At 45.1% G+C, this 20,436-nt stretch overlaps 1 protein-coding gene across 2 annotated transcripts in view; it reads right to left on the bottom strand.

Moving 5' to 3' along the window:
- crppa (CDP-L-ribitol pyrophosphorylase A) overlaps positions 1-20,436 on the bottom strand; it is a 300,647-nt gene that overhangs the window by 200,510 nt on the left and 79,701 nt on the right. For both annotated transcript variants that reach the window (XM_080216486.1, XM_080216495.1), the window contains exons 4-5: positions 15,190-15,294; positions 6,976-7,021 (exon numbers count right to left, since the gene is read on the bottom strand). In XM_080216486.1, the coding sequence (XP_080072612.1) occupies positions 6,976-7,021; positions 15,190-15,294 (151 nt within the window). The remainder of the gene's footprint in view (positions 1-6,975; positions 7,022-15,189; positions 15,295-20,436) is intronic.

The following is a 20,436-nucleotide window of genomic DNA, read 5'->3' as shown; positions in this document are numbered from 1 at the left end:
TTTCTGACTTCACTGGCAAAGATCATAGATGGTCCCTCACCAAAAGGGGATCAGATGTGGTGACCTCATCGGTGGGACCGGAGGCCACTGAAGCCTGTTTTCTCACCCATTTAACACTTAGAGCTTTTGGGGGAAAATTACATCCATCATTTTAAATATATTCAATCCAACTGTGATCAAATACAAAGTACTTTCTGTACATTTCAATATGGAAACTTTAGTTAGAGGTTTTCTGTTGTGGCTCAGTTCCACATTCCCACCCTCTCCCCATAACCCTTAATCCCCTCTCTTATCAAAAACCCATCAACCCACGTCTTAAAAATATTTAGTGAGGTAGCCTCCACCACTTCAACAGGCAGAGAATTCCAGAGATTCACCACCCTTTGAGTGAAGAAGTTCCTCCTCAACTCTGTTCTAAACCGCCCCCCCCCCTTTATCTTGAGGCTGTGCCCCCTAGTCCTACTATCCTTTCCGAGCGGGAAGAGTCTCTCCACCTCTATCCTATCCATCCCATTCATCATCTTATACGTCTCAATGAGATCTCCCCTCATTCTTCTAAACTCTAACGAGTACAAGCCTAATTTATTCAGCCTCTCCTCATAGCTCAACCCCCTCAACTCCGGCATCAGCCTAGTAAACCTCCTCCGCACTCCCTCCAAGGCCAAAATATCCTTGCGTAAGTACGGCGCCCAAAACTGCACACAGTACTCCAGCTGCGGCCTCACCAATGCCCTATACAGCCGCAGCAAGACCTCCCTACTTTTATATTCAATCCCCCTCGCTATGAAGGCCAGCATCCCATTCGCCTTCCTAACCACCTGCTGCACCTGCAAGCTGGGTTTTTGCGACTCATGCACAAGGACCCCGAGGTCCCTCTGCACCGTCGCCTGCTGCAGTTTTTCACCACGTAAGTAATAATCCTTCCTACCATTATTCCTACCAAAGTGGACCACCTCACACTCACCAACATTAAATTCCATTTGCCACTTCCTGGCCCATTGGCCCAGCCTATCTAGATCTTTCTGCAGACTCTCCACACCCTCCGCACAATTTGCCGTTCCCCCAATCTTGGTGTCATCAGCAAATTTCGACACCCTACACTCGGTTCCCTCCTCCAGATCATCTATATAAATGGTAAATAGCTGAGGCCCCAGCACCGACCCCTGGGGCACTGCACTAGTCACCATCCGCCAATCCAAATAGCACCCATTAACCCCCACTCTCTGCCTCCTATTTGACAACCAATCCTCTATCCACGCTAACACCCTACCCCCAACTCCATGTCCCCTGACCTTCTGCAATAACCTCTTGTGAGGTACCTTGTTAAACGCCTTCTGAAAATCCAGAAAGACCACATCCACTGGCTCTCCTCTATCCACCGCCCTAGACACATCCTCATAGAACTCCAGTAAATTTGTCAGACACGACTTCCCTTTAACGAAACCGTGCTGCGTCTGCTCTATCAAGCAATTCCCCTCAAGATGCCTCGCTATTTCCTCCTTGATGACGGATTCTAACATTTTACCTACAACAGACGTTAAACTAACCGGCCTATAATTCCCTGCCTTTTGCCTGGCACCCTTCTTAAACAACGGCGTAACATTAGCCGTTTTCCAATCTTCCGGCACTTCCCCAGAATCCAGCGACGTCTGGAAAATAACCACCAAGGCATCCACTATCACCTCTGCCATTTCTTTCAGAACCCTCGGATGCATTCCATCCGGTCCTGGGGACTTGTCCACAATCAGCCCCTCCAGTCTGTCGAGCACCGCCTCTCTAGTAACAGTAATGTCATTAAGGCCCTCCAGTCCTACCACCTTTCCATCTCTAACACCCGGCAAATTATTCACATCCTCCTCCGCGAAGACAGAACCAAAAAAGTTATTCAAGACCTCAGCCATTTCCCCATCCCCTACCACTAGGTCCCCCCTCTCATCCTCTAAGGGTCCAACGTTCACCCTAGCCAGCCTCTTCCTTTTTATATATTTATAAAAACTCTTGCTATCCTTTTTTATATTAAGCACTAGCCCAGCTTCATAGTTTCTCCTACCCTTCTTCATCAACTTCTTTGTCAATCTTTGTTGACATTTAAACCTTTCCCAATCCTCTTCTCGCCCACTACTCTTAGCTACTCTAAATTCCTCCGCTTTTAATGTAACACTTTCCTTCACCTCCTTCGTTATCCATGGCTTATTACCTCTCCTCCTACGGTCCTTTTTAACCATCGGAATAAATTTCTGCTGAGCACCAAGAAAGATCTCCTTAAAGATCCTCCACTGCTCCTCAGCAGACCTACCTTCCAACGCGCTCCCCCAGTCAACATTCGCCAATTCTTCTCTCATCCTACCGTACTCCCCTCTGTTCAAACAAAGGACGCGTGTCCGGGAACCCACTTTGTCGTCCTCCATCTGCACCAGAAACTCCACCATACAATGATCACTCTCCCCAAGAGGATCCTTCACCGCAACGTCCCTAATTCTACCCGCCTCGTTACATAACACCAGATCCAAGATAGCTCGCTCCCTCGTCGGCTCCAACACACACTGTTCAAGGAAACTATCCCAGCAGCATTCCAAGAACTCCTCCTCGAGCCCACCGCATCCAACATGGGTCGACCAATCTATATGTAGATTGAAATCCCCCATAACTACGGCCATCCCATTCCTGCACGCTGCACTTATTTGCGCGTTAACAGCCCACCCCACCTCCAGATCATTATTTGGGGGCCTATAGACGACACCCACCAGCGTCTTCCTCCCTTTGCTGTTCCTAATCTCTACCCACAACGATTCCACTTTCTGCTCCTTGGCTCCAATATCATCCCTTGCCACCACCCTGATGCTATCCTTGATCAGCAGAGCTACGCCCCCCCCCCCACTTTTTCCTCCCGCCTATCCTTCCTAAACACTTGATACCCCTGGACATTCAGCTTCCAGTCCCTGTCACCTTGCAGCCACGTCTCTGTAATGGCCACCAGATCATATCCATTTGTGCCGATCTGCGCCACTAGCTCATCCACTTTATTCCGAATGCTTTGTGCATTCAGATAAAGTGCCTTCATCCCAGCCTTCACCTGGACCCTATTTGCCAGAACGCCACCAACCATACTCACGCCCCCTACTCCCTCTATTATTGGGACATCCCCGGCCTCTTCCCTTACCTGTACCCTCTCCTTAACTTTAGACCACGTAACATCACCTACTCTCACACCCTCCCCCCCCAATTAGTTTAAAGCCCTGTCTACAGTCCTATTTACTCGATTCGCCAGCACTCTGGTCCCAGCACGGTTCAGGCCAACCCCATCCCGCCCGAACAGGTCCCACCTACCCCAATACTGGTGCCAATGCCCCATAAATTCAAACCCATTCCTCCCACACCAATCCCTGAGCCACCCATTCACTTCCTTAACCCTATCAACCTTACGCCCGTCTGCACTCGGTTCAGGCAGTAGCCCAGAGACAACCACCTTGTCGGTTCTACTTTTTAATTCCATTCCCAGCTTCTCATACTCCCTCCCCAGATCCTCAGTCTGCATTTTGCTTACGTCGCCGGCACCCACATGTACCACAACGACCGGATTCTCACCCTCCCACTCCAGGTTCCTCTGCAGCCCAGATGCGACATCCCACACCCGAGCACCAGGCAGACAACACACCCTTCTGTGCACTTTGTCATTGTGACAAAGGACAGTGTCAATACCCTTAACCCCACTATCCCCAATCACTACTATGTTCCTTTTCACCTTCTCTTTGCCTATGTCCTGCGTCTGCATCACTGTACCGTGTGCAGTCTGCTCACCAACCTCACCTCCTTCGTCCTCGTCCACACTGGAAGCAAGAACCTCAAACCTGTTATGCAGATTAAGAGGCTGAGGCCTCCGCTCCCCACCCTCCTTCCTCCTCTCCCCACCTCCCTTCCTCCTCTCAGCAGCCCCCTCTTGTTCCTGACCCTTAGAGTTAGCCAGTCTAGGGGGGGTGGATGTCACTTGCACCCCATTGACAATGGCACCCTCTCTCCCCCTGATGAGCCTCAGTGTCTGTAGCTCAGAGGCCAGCTCGTCTACCTTGAGCTGGAGCTCCTCCAGCAACCAGCACTTACTGCAGACATGGTCACTGGGAAGGACCCTGGGGTCCACCAGTTCCCACATCATACAGAAACAACACATCACATGCCCCTCCATTATTCACTGTAGTAGTATCGAAAATTTCCACACGAACTCACCTGGCCCTTTTTCTCTCCAGCCCTTTTGATATTAAGCCCTAATAGCTCACTCTGCTCCCCCTCACTCCGCTGCCTGCTCCGACGCTGCCCGCTGTCTACACCAGGCCTCCTTTTAAACCTGGCGCTGATTTAAAGCTTGCTGGCCCACAACTCCCTTCTAACCACTCCCTCAGAATTCTTAAAGCGGTAAATACAAAAAGCCCACAAAAATGCTTTTAAATGATTTAAACAGTTCTACAAGGAACAAAGTGCTTTAAACTTATTTAAACAGGTATTTAACAGGTAAATTCTTATCTCTCTCTCTGCTCCTTCACTCGTCTGCGGGGCAGGCTCGAATGGCTAGATGGCCTACTCCTGCTCCTATTTCTTATGTTCTTATGACTGGATTAAAGAGTCTCATCTGTGAAACTATCTGTGCTCAATACCATTGTGAGAGGTTTTCATTGCATCAAGGGCAAAGAAAAGTTAAACAGTAGGAACAGTGAAACTGACAGGCTGGAAAGCCTGTGATCAGTGAGATTGAAGATCTCCAGCCACAGCCATGGAAAGGGTGCCAGTTAAGAGGCTGCCACCCTACACAATACTTCTCAGAAGCTGCTTGAAAGGTCATTGCCAACTTCTTTGAAGACACTTCACTATCCTTCAGCTGCACTTCCATACTGTCAGCTTTCACAACAGCACAGGAGCAACTTACTGCAGATCTACCTTGAATCTCTGAGGAAGAGCAAGAGAATCAGCAATACAATACCAGCACCAAAAGCACCAACACCAGCTGTTTCTCTTCAGCCACATGCCGCGCTATAGGACAGAGGGGATGTACGCAGAGATCTACCTCAAAGGAGATGAGATTTCCTAACATGGAGTCTACAGAAGATCAGCTCTCTCGGCTTGTGTGCCAGGGACCCAGGTTCAGTTCCCGGCTTGAGTCACTGTCCATATGGAGTTTGCACATTCCCCATGTGTCTGCATGGGTTTCCTCTGGGTGCTCCAGTTTCCTCTCACAGTCTGAAAGATGTGTTGGTTAGATGCATGGACCGAACAGGCGCCAGAGTGTGGCAATTAGAGAAATTTCACCGTAATTTCATTGCAATGTTAATGTAAACCTTACTTGTGACTAATAAATAAACTTTAACTTTAGAGAGCACCAGCACTCCAGGAGGCTCAGCCTCTCATGGGATGTCATTGCTGATATCTGGTGCCTCCTGGAACAAGAGCACATTCACAAGCATTGAGATCAATTGCCTGTCATTGGAGGACATCCCCAAAGTGTCTCCCCATGCATCCCCCAATCCCTCTGACCGGTCACCACCATCAAAACCCACCCCCTCAATTTCTGTCATTCTCTTCTCCTGCAATAAGAGAAAAAAAATACGATTGTAAGAAATAGCTCACATGGAGAGAAGGGAAGGATAACCTTTATCAAGAGTGACTGTGAGGCATGGGTACAAAAGTGCAATCGGTTAAGACTGAGTATGAGTGCTTGGCTGTTCAGATGGTTTGTGAGGAGGTGTCTGGAGAGATAGGAATGCATGGTGCATTCTGAAGAGTGTTGTGCAGGAGAATACTGAATAAGGCAGAGAGCACTCACCGCTCACCCTTCTGAGGTCCTGGATCTTCTTGGTGGTCTAACCCCAAATTGGAGGGACCAGAGTCCTGCTGCTGACTGCCTCGGCCACTTCCATGCATGTCTATTTGGTTTGAGAGGCTGGCCTCTTCCTCTCGTATTTGAGAAATATCACTTCACTGCAGCTCCTCTAATCCCGCAGCAGGGTCTCCAGGTTAGAGTGAGAGAACAGGGGAGCAACCTTCCCAGTTTCGGTGATTTGGCCAGTTTAGGCCATTTTGGTGAGTGAGTTAAACATGTAACTAATGTTGTGATCTGTGGAGTAGTGGGGCTAGATAAACTACTCACTCTTCCCAACCCAGGGGTAACACTGTTGCTGTGTAAGCTCCAAGGACAAACTAAACAATAACACTGCCCAATTATCAACCCAAACTGGTAGGTCCACAGGGAATGGAGCACTTCATCTACAGTCTGGCCTGCGTGTGTCCCTCATTTTGTGGTTGATTTCAAATACCCTCAGGGCAACTAGGATTGGGCACCAAATGCTACCTTTCTGGTGCTACTTGGGTTCCAAGGACAAATTTTTAAAAACTACCTTGTGCTTGAAGAACAATGATCAAATGAAGACATGTGTTGCTTTCTCCATTCTAGATTACAAACTTCTGCTCCTCTTCCAGCAGGCTGGTGAGAGGTCAGTTCACAAAAGGAAACCTGTATATACACATACAACCACAGAAACTTTGAAACGTACTACTGCAGAAGAGAGAAATATTATTGATTCCAAATCCAGTCTTTCATGTATAAGTCAATTAAAAGTACGGTCTTCTCATTCAGTGTACTGTTAAAATTCAACATTGTTTGCTTCTTAGATGGTCATCAAACGAAGTAAAGTTGGTAAAGACAAGGAATGAAATAACCTTTGAAAAATGCATATGCTTCTGTTTACCAGGATGTTAAAATTTGTATTCTGAGACAATTGTTTAAATAACTGCTCCTAAGTCACCAATATTAGCTGCAGACCCTTTATGATATTGCCTGCTGGGTATATATTGTTAATAATACATCACAGTGCTACTTGTCACCACAGTCTGAGCATGTCCAACGTTCAGTGACGTTAGGAAGAGCTAAGATATATCTTGTTCAGTAAAGCAGTTCAAACAATTCAATTTGACAGAAAGAGGAAGACTTACCCTTGATAATCGATTCAGCTGCATAGAGGTCCCGCTTGTAAGTCACCTAAGGGGCAGAGAAATGTTGTGATCTTTATCACAGAAGGAAACTCAACAGCCTAAAGCTGTTTCTTTAAATCATCAAAGCAAAAAAAAGCACAATGCAACCTGGATATCTGATTGTAATGTTAAGCATAAGAATCAAAGCTGACGAATGTTATTCTGTTTACTTTTTTTAAACACTTCAGTGTTTCCTTGGTTAGAATATCTTCATTTTTTGTCAATATTTCACATCAACTTTTATTTTTTTTTCTGATACCAGGTTTTATTCTTATTTTCTCTTGTTACACTCTTTCTTTTAAAATAATAACAGTGACTGCACTCCAAAGAGTACTTCATTTGAGGCATCCAGCAATCATGAAAAGCGCTACATAAATTTCTTCTTTTTCTTTCTGAAAGCATCGAGAATCAATAGAATGTGATCGGGGTCAAAAACCCAAGGTGATTTTTCTCTTCAGTACCCAGAGACAGAGAGGCTGATGAAGGCAATCTCTACTTCCTGGGCTGGTTAACTACTTGAGCACAGATCAGAGATTGACAACTGTAGAAGTTTCACTAGTTATAGGGACAATCTGAATAGCTCCATTGTACATCTGTCAAGAAGGAACCTACTACTTGATTGATAGTAGTACCAATGAGGGAAGGGTTTTCATCATTTGTCTGATGCATTTCTGGCTGTCAGGTCCTATAGAGAGATTCTGTTCCTTGTGAATGGGAGAAAGATGCCTGATCCAGATACCAAATAGGCAGAGTAGGAAGTGGCAGAGGAAGTGAGCTGCAACAGTACAATGCCTCACTCCTGAATCCAGTGGGCAGAATCTTCCAGCAGTAAGAAGCTTTGGCCCGAGGCCAAACATCAGTTTCTCAACTGTGGGATAAACTGTTGGAATTTTGTTTTTCGGAACTTTAAAGGTGGGTCAAGCCTCCCGGTGAATGATGCTGAGAATCCCCTTTTGCATGCACGAGCATGTCTCACATCCTCACTAAACTGGAATGAGGCTACTCCTCCAAATCTAATCTCCAGCAATGAGAAATTAGAATGTTCACTTTTACAACTGAAAACAAGTGGTGTGCAGCCGGTGATTCTCACTTCTTCCGGCCATTGTGTGGAGTTTGCACATTCTCCAGTGTCCACGTGGGTTTCCTCCAGGTGCTCGGGTTTCCTCCCACAGTCCAAAGACATGCTTGTTAGATGGAGTGGCCATGTTTAGATTCTATCTCAGTGTACCCGAACAGGCGACTAGAGGATTTTCACAGTAACTTCATTGCAGTGTTGATGTAAGCCTACTTGTGACTAATAAATAAACGTTACTTTGATTGGTAAGTTGATGCTGCTTTGGCCTTCTTGGGCACAACTCACAATGGATTCACGTCAAGTACTGATAGGTCAAGCTGCACTAAAGCTGGGCGCAAGAGGCAGATGAAAGGTGTAGGTGGGGTAGGGTGGCATGGAAACTAAACATGGGAATGAGAGGATGCAACAACTTGGGATGGAGAGAAAATTATTTTGTGTTGGGTCTAAGAATTCCTGTGGCTGAGCTGGGGAGTGGCTTTTTGGGAAGGATAGTTGGGGAGAGATGATCCAAAAGAGCAGAGTCTGTGCTGCCGATGGTGGGTTCTTGGGTTGTTGAACTGAGGGCACTAGGCAGTGAAGGGAACAATCACTGTCAAAGAAGGAATGGAATGTGGTAGGGTGGCAGGTCCAGGATGATAGTCATCATCAAATGGGTGAAGATTTCATGGGGGGTGTGGTCAGAAAAACAGATTTCAATGATGGTTCAACAAACAGGAGGGGTAAGGGTCAGGATGGACATGGGCACATTAATTCTGTCTGCTCTGTGAAGAGGAAAAGTATGAGGAGGTGGATGATAAAGCATTCTGATTAAAAGGAGAGTTTCGAGGGTGACAGAGGGATAGAAATGGTGACATTAGCTGGGTCAAGAGTTATGCGGGGGCAAACTGATGGGTGACAGAAGAGGGTACAAGGTTGTGGAGCAATTCTGAAAATTAATAAGCACCACTGTTCGAGTAACAACAATGCAACACATTTGATATAAAACTGCAATACCTTGAAGTGGGAGGAAGGTCTTTTTGGACAGATGGAGTTCAAGCTCAGCATAATTGATCGACTAAAGGGACACCCTAATAACCATAAGACAAGTGGGTGACAATCTTGCACAGTTGTGATCTCTGCTCGATGGCAGAGCCCACATGGCACAGATTTGTTCCCAACTCATGGGCTTCAATCTCGAGATGGCAGCAAATGAGGCATCTTAGAATTCCCCACAATGTGGCTGCACACATTTTTCAGCCTCGCCACGATGACTTCAGCCTCAAAGCCTTGGAGGGAATTGTATTCCAGTGACACTGAAGGTCACCATTACCTTAAAATTCTTCGTCAGTGGCCCCTTGCAGGGCTCCATTGGGCATCTGTATGCAGTCTCCTAGTCAGCGTTACACAAATGTACCTGAGAGATGATGGATGCTTTGTTCAGGAGAGTGTACCCAATTGTCCAATTTCCTTGGATCAGAATAGCCAGGTTGCGAAAGTGATGGGATTTGCAGCAATCGTAGCTTTCCCACGAGGGCAAGATGCAATCATAGAAATCATCATAGAACCCTACTGTGCAGAAAGAGGCTCTTCGACCCATCGAGTCTGCACCGACCACAATCCCACCCAGGCCCTACCCCCATATTCTTACATATTTTACCCACTAATCTCTCTAATCTACACATCCCAGGACACTAAGGGGCAATGTTTTAGCATGGCCAATCAACCTAACCCGCACATCTTTGGACTGTGGGAGGAAACTGGAGCACCCGGAGGAAACCCATGCAGATACGAGGAGAATGTGCAAACTCCACACAGGCTGTGACCCAAGCCGGCAACCGAACCCAGGTCCCGGGAGCTGTGAAGCAGCAGTGTTAACCACCGTGCTATCGTGCCACCCTGCTGCAGTCAACTGCATACATGTAACTCTGAGAGCGCCCTGACAATAGGGCATGGCTGCACACTAAACTGGACATGTAAGTTCACTTGTAGGAGGGGTGAGATGCCCCAATGCCAGTGAGAATGGGTGTATCTGAGTCACACATGTCTTTGTGGTGAGGGGAACACATGACCCAGACATTTAATGATGCAGGGGAAAATAAGATTGCCCCTCCTCGGTCAAAGGTGGGGGTGTTCCTCATGTCTGAGGGGTGGGGGGGGGTCCACAATGTCCATGTGGGGGGGACCCTCATCTTAACTTTGAGAAGATCACTGAGGAGCAGGTCTTGTTGATGTCTTTAAAGGTCCCCATTCCAAAAAAAAATTCTAAGTATGGGAGAATTCAGTGCGCATCTTCCCAGCCCCAAAACAATTTCCGAGTGTAGTTGAACTTCTAAATCATCTCAACCACCCAGCAGGAATCTCACTGATTTCCCACTGAGGATAACACTTATAAACCTTGCGGGAGAATTCTGCCCATTGTGTTATGTTAGTATCACTTCAGCCATTTAGCCATCTAATATATTCCACCTCAGCACTATTACTGGCCATGCTATGGGGCTAAAATTCAGTCTACATTATCAGTACTTTTCATACCAAGCCTGATTTTCATAAAAGCCAGTGAAAAAGAGAATTGGGTGGATTATAAAATGGGCTGCCTGTGCACTTTTGCCTCTTAATGCTACTCCCCAAGATGAAGTTCAGTTGAAATTTCTTTTTGTGGTGTGCTTTTATGTGTTTTCCCATCCTCTTTCCCCTCTGCTCTGTTCAATCTGAATGCAGTTCATCTGTGATATCTTTCAGTTTTGTCAAAAGGCCACAGCAGTGAGGTAATGTTGGCTTTATTCTGCACTTCATGCAATACTTCCAACTACAGCATTAAGAGCGAGGAAGGAAGCAGTCAGTATAATAGGGCACAAAATGACAGGGCCAGCTGCAGATATATTCCCTTTAGAACTCAAATCAATCTTTCAAATAAAACTGTAGCAAATCTCAACACACAATTCTATCTTAAACGCGAGCAAATGATATATCATGTATTCATATTCTTAAATGACCTGAATATAAAATAATACATGTTGTAATTAGGATGACTGCAGACCAATGAACTAGACTGAAGTTTACTTAATATTCACATGCAATACTCTGACTCTTTCCATTAATAATAAGTAAAAATGGTTCAATTCCAGAACTTGATCTCAGTACCATATATATTTCCTTCACATTTTTAACTGCAAGATCCCTCACAAAGAAATGAAACATAACATTTTAAAATGACAATCTGAGATTTTATTCTGTGATATATATTTCATTAACATGTTTAAAATAATGGGCTGGATTTTATGGCCTCACTTGACCTGAGACCAGAAAATCCTGCCTGAGGTCTACATCCTTTCCCATTGTCCACTCCTCGTTCACACCAATTCCCATGGTGGACGGGATGGTAGAATTCTGGCATACGTTTCAATCCTTATGTACAGCTATGTGGCAACTGAAGTCACAAAAAGAGATCATTTGTCTTATTGTATCTGCACTGGCTCTATGCTAGTGTAATCCAAAACTAATCTGACTGCCCTGCTTTTTGTATTTTCTTTGACCTCAAACGTTTATGTATTCTTTTGCAAAATGTAATGACCTATGTCTCAACCACTCCCTGTAGAAAAGCATGCCATCCTCCAATAACTTCTGTGCAAAAAGACTTCTCCAACTTCTTAATCTTTCTATTGCAGTACATTGATGAGCCTGCAACATTAATTTCCCAAATACAAGAAATACCTGTTCCTCGTTCATTCATTTCATTGTGAGGAACTAAGACCCCACACTGTATATTTTTATAAAATATATATAAGAACGCTCACTGACATTTCTAATTTTTTTAAAATAAGTAAACATCCTTAAGTGGCAGAGACAAAGAATGGAAATTTCCCAAAAAGTGGCAAGAAAGCCAGTGTGGTTCATGCCTGCCTGGTTGGTGCGAATGAGATCGCGATCTTAACTACTTCGTTCTTTGTGGAGAGGGGGAGCATTTTGTTCTGAGAAGGGTGGGGCCTAAACACATCAGAGATCAGGCGCCATTTTTAAAGGCTGTCTCAATCACAAAGTGAAATTGAAGATCCCCCCCCTCCCCTCATGCACATCAGGATCCCCCGCACACTGAAGGCATATTTCCCCCTCCTCAACAGAGATTATTGCCAATTGGGCATTGGGGCCCTCCCAACGAGTCCCCCTTCATGCCATCCCCATACATGATCCTCCTCAAGCCCATTCCTTCAGGCTCTACACCTCAGGCTTCATCCCACTTAGGCCTCACCCCCTTAACACTGCCAAGTGGGCACTGCCCCGTCATGTTCTCAACCACCCGAGGGATTCAATGGCCTCGGCGCCTTACGGCATGGCCATCACACCTTGTCTCTATTTTTGGAGACAAGTCGTGATTCTTGTCTGGTTCCAGCTGCACCTGAGGGTCTTAGAATTCCGGGAGCAGGGAGAATCTGGCTTGAAATTGACAAAGCATATTTAAATGAGGGCGAAAACCAGACTAAAAAATGTGTGCAGGGGACGAGGTGAAACCCAGTGGGGGTTCTCACCAGTGCCAAATGCGTTAGACTGCTCCCCCACAACAGTCTGACCCCACGCAGGCCCAGCGCAACTAAAGAGCCCCTCTCTCCTTCCTCCTCACCCCACCACCTCCATGGACTATACAGCCCAACTTCAAAGTTTCAAAGAGAACTATTCAAAGACCACCTGCATCTAATAACCCAGGCTGGCCCAGGAGTTCATCTTACCTTAAGTTTCCTGTGTGTCATTAGTAGAAAATTGGATGCACCAAAACTGAGAGGATTGTAAAATACAGCACTGCTCAGAAAGAGTGAAATAAATCAAAAACATCTTTCTTTTTATGAATGGGTCGTGAGTGGAGAAACTTGTGCTATTTAGATTAAACCCCATCCCATTTTTAACACCTGTGCAGGTAGCATGGTGACACAGTGGTTAGAACTCAAGCACGGGGAATCCAGGTTCAATTCCGGCCTTGGGTCACTGTCTGTGTGGAGTATACATACGCTCCGCGGGTCTGCGTGGGTTTTCTCTGAGTGTATCGTTTCCTCCCACGGTCCAAAGATGTGTGGGTTAGGTTGATTGGCCATGCTAAATTGACCCTGGTATCTGAGGGATTAGCAGGGTAAACAAGTGGGGTTACAGGAATGGAACCTGTGTGGGATTGTGGTCGATTGGCCGAATGGCATTCTTCTGCACTGTCGGGATTCTACGAATGCTTTCTAACAATAATTTTGAGAATGTAGGTTATGGGCAACTATTTCACCATTTTGATTCTAAGTATTGGGCGGGCCTGAAACTGGAAGTAACTCAGATCCGACTTTTAGACCTGTTATCAGGTGCCCCCATACGCTCTCTGCCTAAAAAAGTATCAACAATTTCAAATTATGCTGCAGAAGCCAGTGGGCGGGGCTTAATGCATCCAAAATCCTGCAACTACGCACGCGCAGAGAAAATATGATATAATGCGGCTGCCTGCCACATCCTTCCCAGGCTGGATAATGCCTCCCCCTGGCTCCCACAGACATTGCCCTACCTCACAACATTACTGACCCCCTTATCCTCCCCACCGCCTCCACCACCCAGACTGAGTGCAGGCCTCTCCCTGTCTTCCCCTCCTCCGACCTCACGCAGAGTGGCAGCAGAGCCCCTTCCCCCTCACCATTCTCAGGTAGACTGGCAGTGGTCCCCCTTCCCCCTCACTGATCACACATAGAATGGCAGTGGACCCCACCCCTCCTTCTCCTTCGTTGATCATGAGCAGAGTGGCAGCTGACCCCCTCTTCCTCCCCCTCACTGAGCACAACAGAGTGGCAGCGGACCTCTCTTCCCCCTCACTGACCACAGACAGAATAGCAGCTGACCCTTTTCCCCCCCACCAATCTCAAGCAGAGTGCTGATAGACATTTGGCACTTACCTCCTCACTAACTGGAATGCCCGTACCGGACTTTTATAGGGCATGTCTGTTTCGTGGCAATTTTGGATGGGCGAATGCAGTGGTAAAGGGGGAAGGGCCAGTAAGGTTGGGCATATAGCCCATTAAGTCAATTTAAATGCATGAAAATGCATTTAAATGGCCGTTTCATCTGTTTCAGGTGCGGTCCCGATTGTGGTCATTTTTGGGCTTTGGTAAAGGGGGAACTGGCACAGAGGCGGGCACAACTTGATGGTAAAATCATGCTTTATACCTCCTTTTGGCTTTCTCTGCTCCAATGGCAAAAGTCCCTGCCCTCAGGTTTCTCCTTTGGAGCTGCAGTTTTCTATCCCTGATATCATTCTTGCGAATCTATGTTGAATGCTCCAGGGCATTTCTATAATGGCGTGGCCAAAACTTTAGATTGTAACAATGGTTTAACCAATGCTTTGTACACATTTCACAGTTCCACTTAACTTTTGATGCCATAATTTATAAAATTAGAATATCTTTCTGAACTGTCTCATCAAACTCTTCTCAACAATTTTATGGCCTATTATACACAACAAGAAGAATTTACTTTCCCTTTTTTCTCCTTAATGATCCAAATGGATTTTCTTCCAATATAAACCCCTGAAAGTATTCACATTCTAAAGCTGTAATAGAGTCTGTAATTAATATGGGCAATGTGCACTCCTTTTTACCCTCCCAACTTCTCTTGCAAATTTTGAGAAACATTAAATTTCCAGAGTTAATTGCCAAAATTTGCTGCTTGGCCCGAGGCCAATGGAGAATGCCGTTCTGCGAACCTCACACACCCTGATTCCAGGGTGGGCGTGCTGGTAAAATTCTGGCCTATATCTGTAATCAGTTCTGATGAAAACTCACAAGCTGAAATGTTCACTCTGTGGGCAGGATTTTACAGCCTCGCTCAACTAGAGACTGGAAAATCCTGTCTGAAGTTAATGGAGGGATTCCCCTCATCCATTCCGATTGTCATGGCTGGCAGGGCAGTAGAATTCCGGCATGTTTCACTCTTCACTCATGCTGCCCGACCTGTCTGCTGCCACTTTGCTGCCAGACCTGATGAGTATTTCCAGCCTTTCATTAAATTTCTAGTCCTGACCAAATTTACACCATGCTCACAATCCTATTTTTCTGACCATAAAGATTCCAGCAAAGCAAGACATTTAAACTTGAACATTTCCCACCTACCTTCCACAGATCAGGTGGCCCTTCAATGAGCTTGGCAGAAGTGCCACAATACTTCAGAGCTAAATGAAGACACTCTGTCCCATATTCAAAATCATAATCAGTGCACTGTAAGATAAAATATAAATACAAATCAAACAATATAGATCATCAAGGGAATATTTTATTGAATCATTCATCACAGAATGGGTTGAATTTAAAATACAGATGGAGCGTGAGAAGGTAAAATCCAATACCAGTGTCTTGTGCTTAAACAAAGGAGACTATAAAGGGATGAGGGAGCCATTGGCTAAGGTAGACTGGGAGCAAAAACTTTATGGTGGGACAATTGAGGAACAGTGGAGGATTTTCAAAGCATCTTTCACAGTGCTCAGCAAACTTATATACCAGTGATAAGGAAGGACTGTAGAAAAAGAGATAATCAGTCATGGATATCTAAGGAAATAAAGAAGGGTGTTAAATCGAATGAAAATGCATACAAAGTGGCAAAGATTAGTGGGAACCTAGAGGATTGGGAAATCTTTAAAGGTCAACTAAAAGCCACGAGAAAAGCTATAAAGAAAAGAAAGATGGATTATGAGAGTAAACTAGCTCAAAATACAAAAACAGATCGCAAATGTTTCTACAAATATATATAAAATGAGAAAAAGTGGCTAATGTAAACATTGGTCCTTTACAGGATGAGAAGGGGGATGTAATAACTGGAAATGAGAAAATGGCTGTGGCATTCAACAGGTATTTTGTGTCAGTCTTCACAGTGGAGACCCCAAATGCCAAAAATTGATGACAGGAAGGCTATAGCAGGAGAGGACCTAGAAACTATCATTATCACTAAAGAGGTAGTGTTGGATAAATTAATGGGGCTAAAGGTAGACAAGACTTCTAGTCCTGATGGAATACATCCCAGGGTACTAAAAGAGATGGCGGGAGAAATAGTAAATGCACTAGTGGTAATTTACTAAAATTCGCTGGACTCTGGTTCCTGCAGATTGGAAAACAGCAAATGTGACCCACTGTTTACAAAAGGAGGTAGACAAAAAGAGGGTAACTATTTGCCAGTTAGCTTACCTTCTGTAGCAGGAAAAATGCTTGGATCTATCAAGGAAGAAATAGCGAGACATCCGGATATAAATTGTCCCATTGGTAAGACGCAGCATGGGTTCATGAAGGGAAGGTCATGTTTGACTAATCTGGTGGAATTCTTTGAGAACATCAATGTGCAATGGACCTGTGGATATGGCGTATCTGGATTTCCAGAAGGCATTTGATAAGATGCCACACCAAAGACTGCTACATAAGCTAAAGGTGCTCGGTGTTTTGGGTAATATGTTAGCATGGATAGAGGATTGGTTAACTAACAGAAAACAAACAGTGGGGATAAATGGGTGTTTTTCTGGTTGGCGATCAGTGACTAATGGTGTGCCTCAGTGTTTGGACTGCAATTATTTACGATTTACATAGATGGTTTGGAATTGGGGACCAAGTGTAGTGTGTCAAAATTTGCAGATGACACTAAGATGAGTGGCACAGCAAAGTGTACAGAGGCTGCTGAAAGTCTGCAAATGGATATAGATAGTCTAAGTGAGTGGGCGAGGGTCTGGCAGATGTTGGTAAATGTGAGGTCATCCATTTTGGTGGGAATAACAGCAAAATGGACTATTATTTAAATGGTAAAAAATTGCAGCATACTGCTGTGCAGAGGGACCTGGGTATCCTCGTGCAAGAATTACAAGGAGTTGGTTTGCAGGTACAGCAGGTAATTAAGAAGGCAAATGGAATTTTGTCCTTTGCTACTAGAGGGATGGAGTTCAAAAACAGTGAGGTTATGTTGCAGCTGTATAAGATGCTAGTGAGGCCACACCTGGAGTACTGTGTACAGTTTTGGTCTCTTTACCTGAGAAAGGATATACTGGCACTGGAGAGGGCGCAGGGGAGATTCACTAGGTTGATTCTGGAGTTGAGAGGGTTGGCTTATGAGGGGCAACTGAGTAGACTGGGGCTATACTCATTGGAATTTCAGAAGAATGAGGGGAGATCTTATAGAAACATATAAGATTATGAAGGGACTAGATAAGATAGAAGCAGGGAAGTTGTTTCCAATGGCTGGTAAAACTAGAACGAGGGGGCATAGCCTCAAAATAAGGGGAAGCAGATTTAGGACTGAGTTGAGGAGGAACTTCTTCACACAAAGGGTTGCGAATCTGTGGAATTCCCTGCCCAATGAAATAGTTGAGACTACCTCATTGAATGTTTTTAAGGCAAGGACAGATAAATGTTTGAACAATAAAGGAATTAAGGGTTATGGTGAGCGGGCAGGCGGGTAAGTGGAGCTGAGTCCTCGAAAAGATCAGCCATGATCTTATTGAATGATGGAACAGGGTCAAGGGGCCAGATGGCCTACTCCTGCTCTTAGTTCTTATGTTATTATCACAGACAAAAATAAGCAGCCATGAGGAACTGTGATGCTACAGTTTTGAAGTTTCAACTTAAAATGTTTTTGATTAAGATAAATATTTATAATATGCTGACTAAGTCGGAGACAGAAATGAAGATATATTATGATAAGTTACTCTATCTTCTTAAATAAATCTGCGTATCTTCAATTCTGCATGGCAAGTTCAGATAGTCACTGTTTTTAAGTAAAAGAAGTTTAAGTTTCATGAAGAGGATAATGGGAAGGTGATTTGCTTTATAGAAACTATGATGAAATCCAGTCTTAATTCCAGATAAGCGATAAATCCTTGGAATGAATACAAAAAGCTTGATGATAATACTGAACTCTCTGGGCTCCCCAATGTCAGATTTGATGGGCAACCAAGAGACGCACTGGGGAATCCGTCTCAGGTAAGCATTGGCACTGCAATTGCCCAGAAGAGCTAACTTTCTTCAACCCAACCATGGTGTCCGAATCCTGCACTCCCCCCGCCCAATGTCTGACCGCTTCCTTCCTCTCATATCTGACTCCCCCACACTCCCCAACACTTGGCACTCCCCACAACTTCCATTCCTCCAGACCCCCAAATTCTATCAACTTACCTTCTCCCTGGCCTGTCACATTCATGATGTGGGAATGCTGGCGTTGGACTGGCGTAAACACAGTAAAAAGTCTGACAACTAAAACCTGGTGTTGTCAGACTTTTTACTGTCACATTCAATCAGAGCTTTAAACTTACCTGCTTTTTAGCAGATAGTGTAGTTAAAAAAAGGCGGCATGACCTCCTTCACTCCGACTCTCTTCAACTTTAATGTTGGGCTTTGGAAACTGTTGCCTTGCCTGGATCTGATCCGGCCTGAGTCAGAAGGTCGAGCAAACAGGCATGGAAGATATTTGGCACACGGTAAGTGGGTACAGAGTGACAATCTGATGCTGGCTGCCACTCTCAGAAAGTTAGAGTCTATGCTATTTTTGAAGCTGAAGATACACACCAAGCTATGCAAGAGGCAGGTAACTGAAGGCAGATGAAGCCAGTAGAACTGAATATTGGAATGGGCAAATAACAGGTGACTAATGCCATTCTGGCCCATTTTCTCTTCCTCACAAGACAAATTTCTATCTCACTTGTGTCAGTAATGCTCCGTCTTTGTCTCTTCCCTCCACCCAGCCAACCTATGTCCGATAGCTTGAAATGTTAACACCATTGCTGGAGTTCCTCAGGGCAGTATCCGAAGCCCAGCTGCAGCTGCTTAATGAATGACGTTCCCGCCACCATTTGGTCAGAAGTGGGGATGTTCACAGATGATTGCACAATGTTCAGCACCATTCATAGCTCCTCAGATACTGAAGCAGCCCTTGTCAGCACGCGGTAGGATCTGGACATCATTTAGGTTTCGGTTGATCAGTGGCGAGTAAAATGCACCCTATGCTAGACTCAAACATTGACATCTTCTATAAGAGGGAATGTAACCATCTTCCCTTCTGAGTCAACAATTTTATCATCATCAAGTCCCCCACTATTGATGTCTGGGGTCACCACTGACCAGAAATTTGACTAGAGAAGCCATATAAATACAGTGGCCACACGAGCAGGTCAAAGACTGGAAATTCTGCAGTGAGTCATCTTCTAACTCCCTGTCAACCATCTACAGGGCACATGTCAGGAAAATGTGCAATACTCACTGCTTGTCTGCATGGGTGAAGCTTTAATAACACTCACAATATCAACTCCATGCAGGACTAAAGCAGCCCACCTGACTGGCAATCCATTCATCACCTTAAACATTCTCCATAATCTACAAGATACACTGCAGTAGCTCAGCAGAACTTCTCCAATAGCACCTTCCAAACCCACAACATCTACCACCTGGGTGAACAAGGGCAGAGGCATATAAATTCCCTACAAATCAGACATGTCAGTAACTTGGAAGTAAATTGCCATTACTACATCATCATTGAATAGAAATCCTGAACTTTTTGAGCTGGATGATCAGCCATGATCATAATGAATGGCGGAGTAGGCTTGAAGGGCCAAATGGCCTTCTTCTACTCCAATCTTCTATATTTTTACGTTTCTAACTCCCAAATAACAATGCTATAATTAAACCTGCACCACACGACTGCAACAGTTCAAGAATGCAGCTCACCACCACTTTCTCAAGGGTGAGTAGGCATGGGTAATGGGCCTTACCAATGCCAACCACATCCCATGAATTAATTAACAAACCCTCTTAGAATTTGTTAGTAACAAAACTCAAAGTTAGAGAACATTTGTTTCAAAATTCAACCTTTGTTGCGAATTACAATGAAGGAAGACATCCGAGGCTGAATTTTGCTTCAGGCAAGCAAAAACAGGTCCCAAACCCATGTAGGCAGATCTCAGCACCATGGCGGCAATTTTACTAGCAGCAGCCAACTAAAAGGCCACCAGCCAGATCACTGACCCATTGAGGATGGCGTCTGCCACTCTGAGCTATTGACACAACGAGAGGCCTGGTAGCTCAACAGTGTCAAGGATAAAGGTGATCACTGATAAGTCTGCATGGAAAAGTTGAGGACACATCCACTTTGAGGTACCCTTGAAGGGCAGGTAAGGAACTTTTTTAACGTGCTCGATCCAGGCAGAAAGGGACTGGCAATTGGAGAGATATCTTACTGGAGAATCCCTCCATGGGTCATTGAGCAACCAGGAAAGACAGCCCACCCCTCCCCAGGCTGTTCAATGAACCTGGTAGGTGTCCTCACATAACAGGGTCATTTTGATGTGTCTAAGTGCTGGCAGTGGCATGATGTGGCCATTAATTGGCCAGTTAATT

This window comes from Carcharhinus amblyrhynchos, chromosome 2, assembly GCF_965287045.1.
Source record: "Carcharhinus amblyrhynchos chromosome 2, sCarAmb.v2.hapA, whole genome shotgun sequence".
NCBI classification, from domain to species: domain Eukaryota; kingdom Metazoa; phylum Chordata; class Chondrichthyes; order Carcharhiniformes; family Carcharhinidae; genus Carcharhinus; species Carcharhinus amblyrhynchos.
This window is presented reverse-complemented; position numbering and strand designations above follow the sequence as displayed.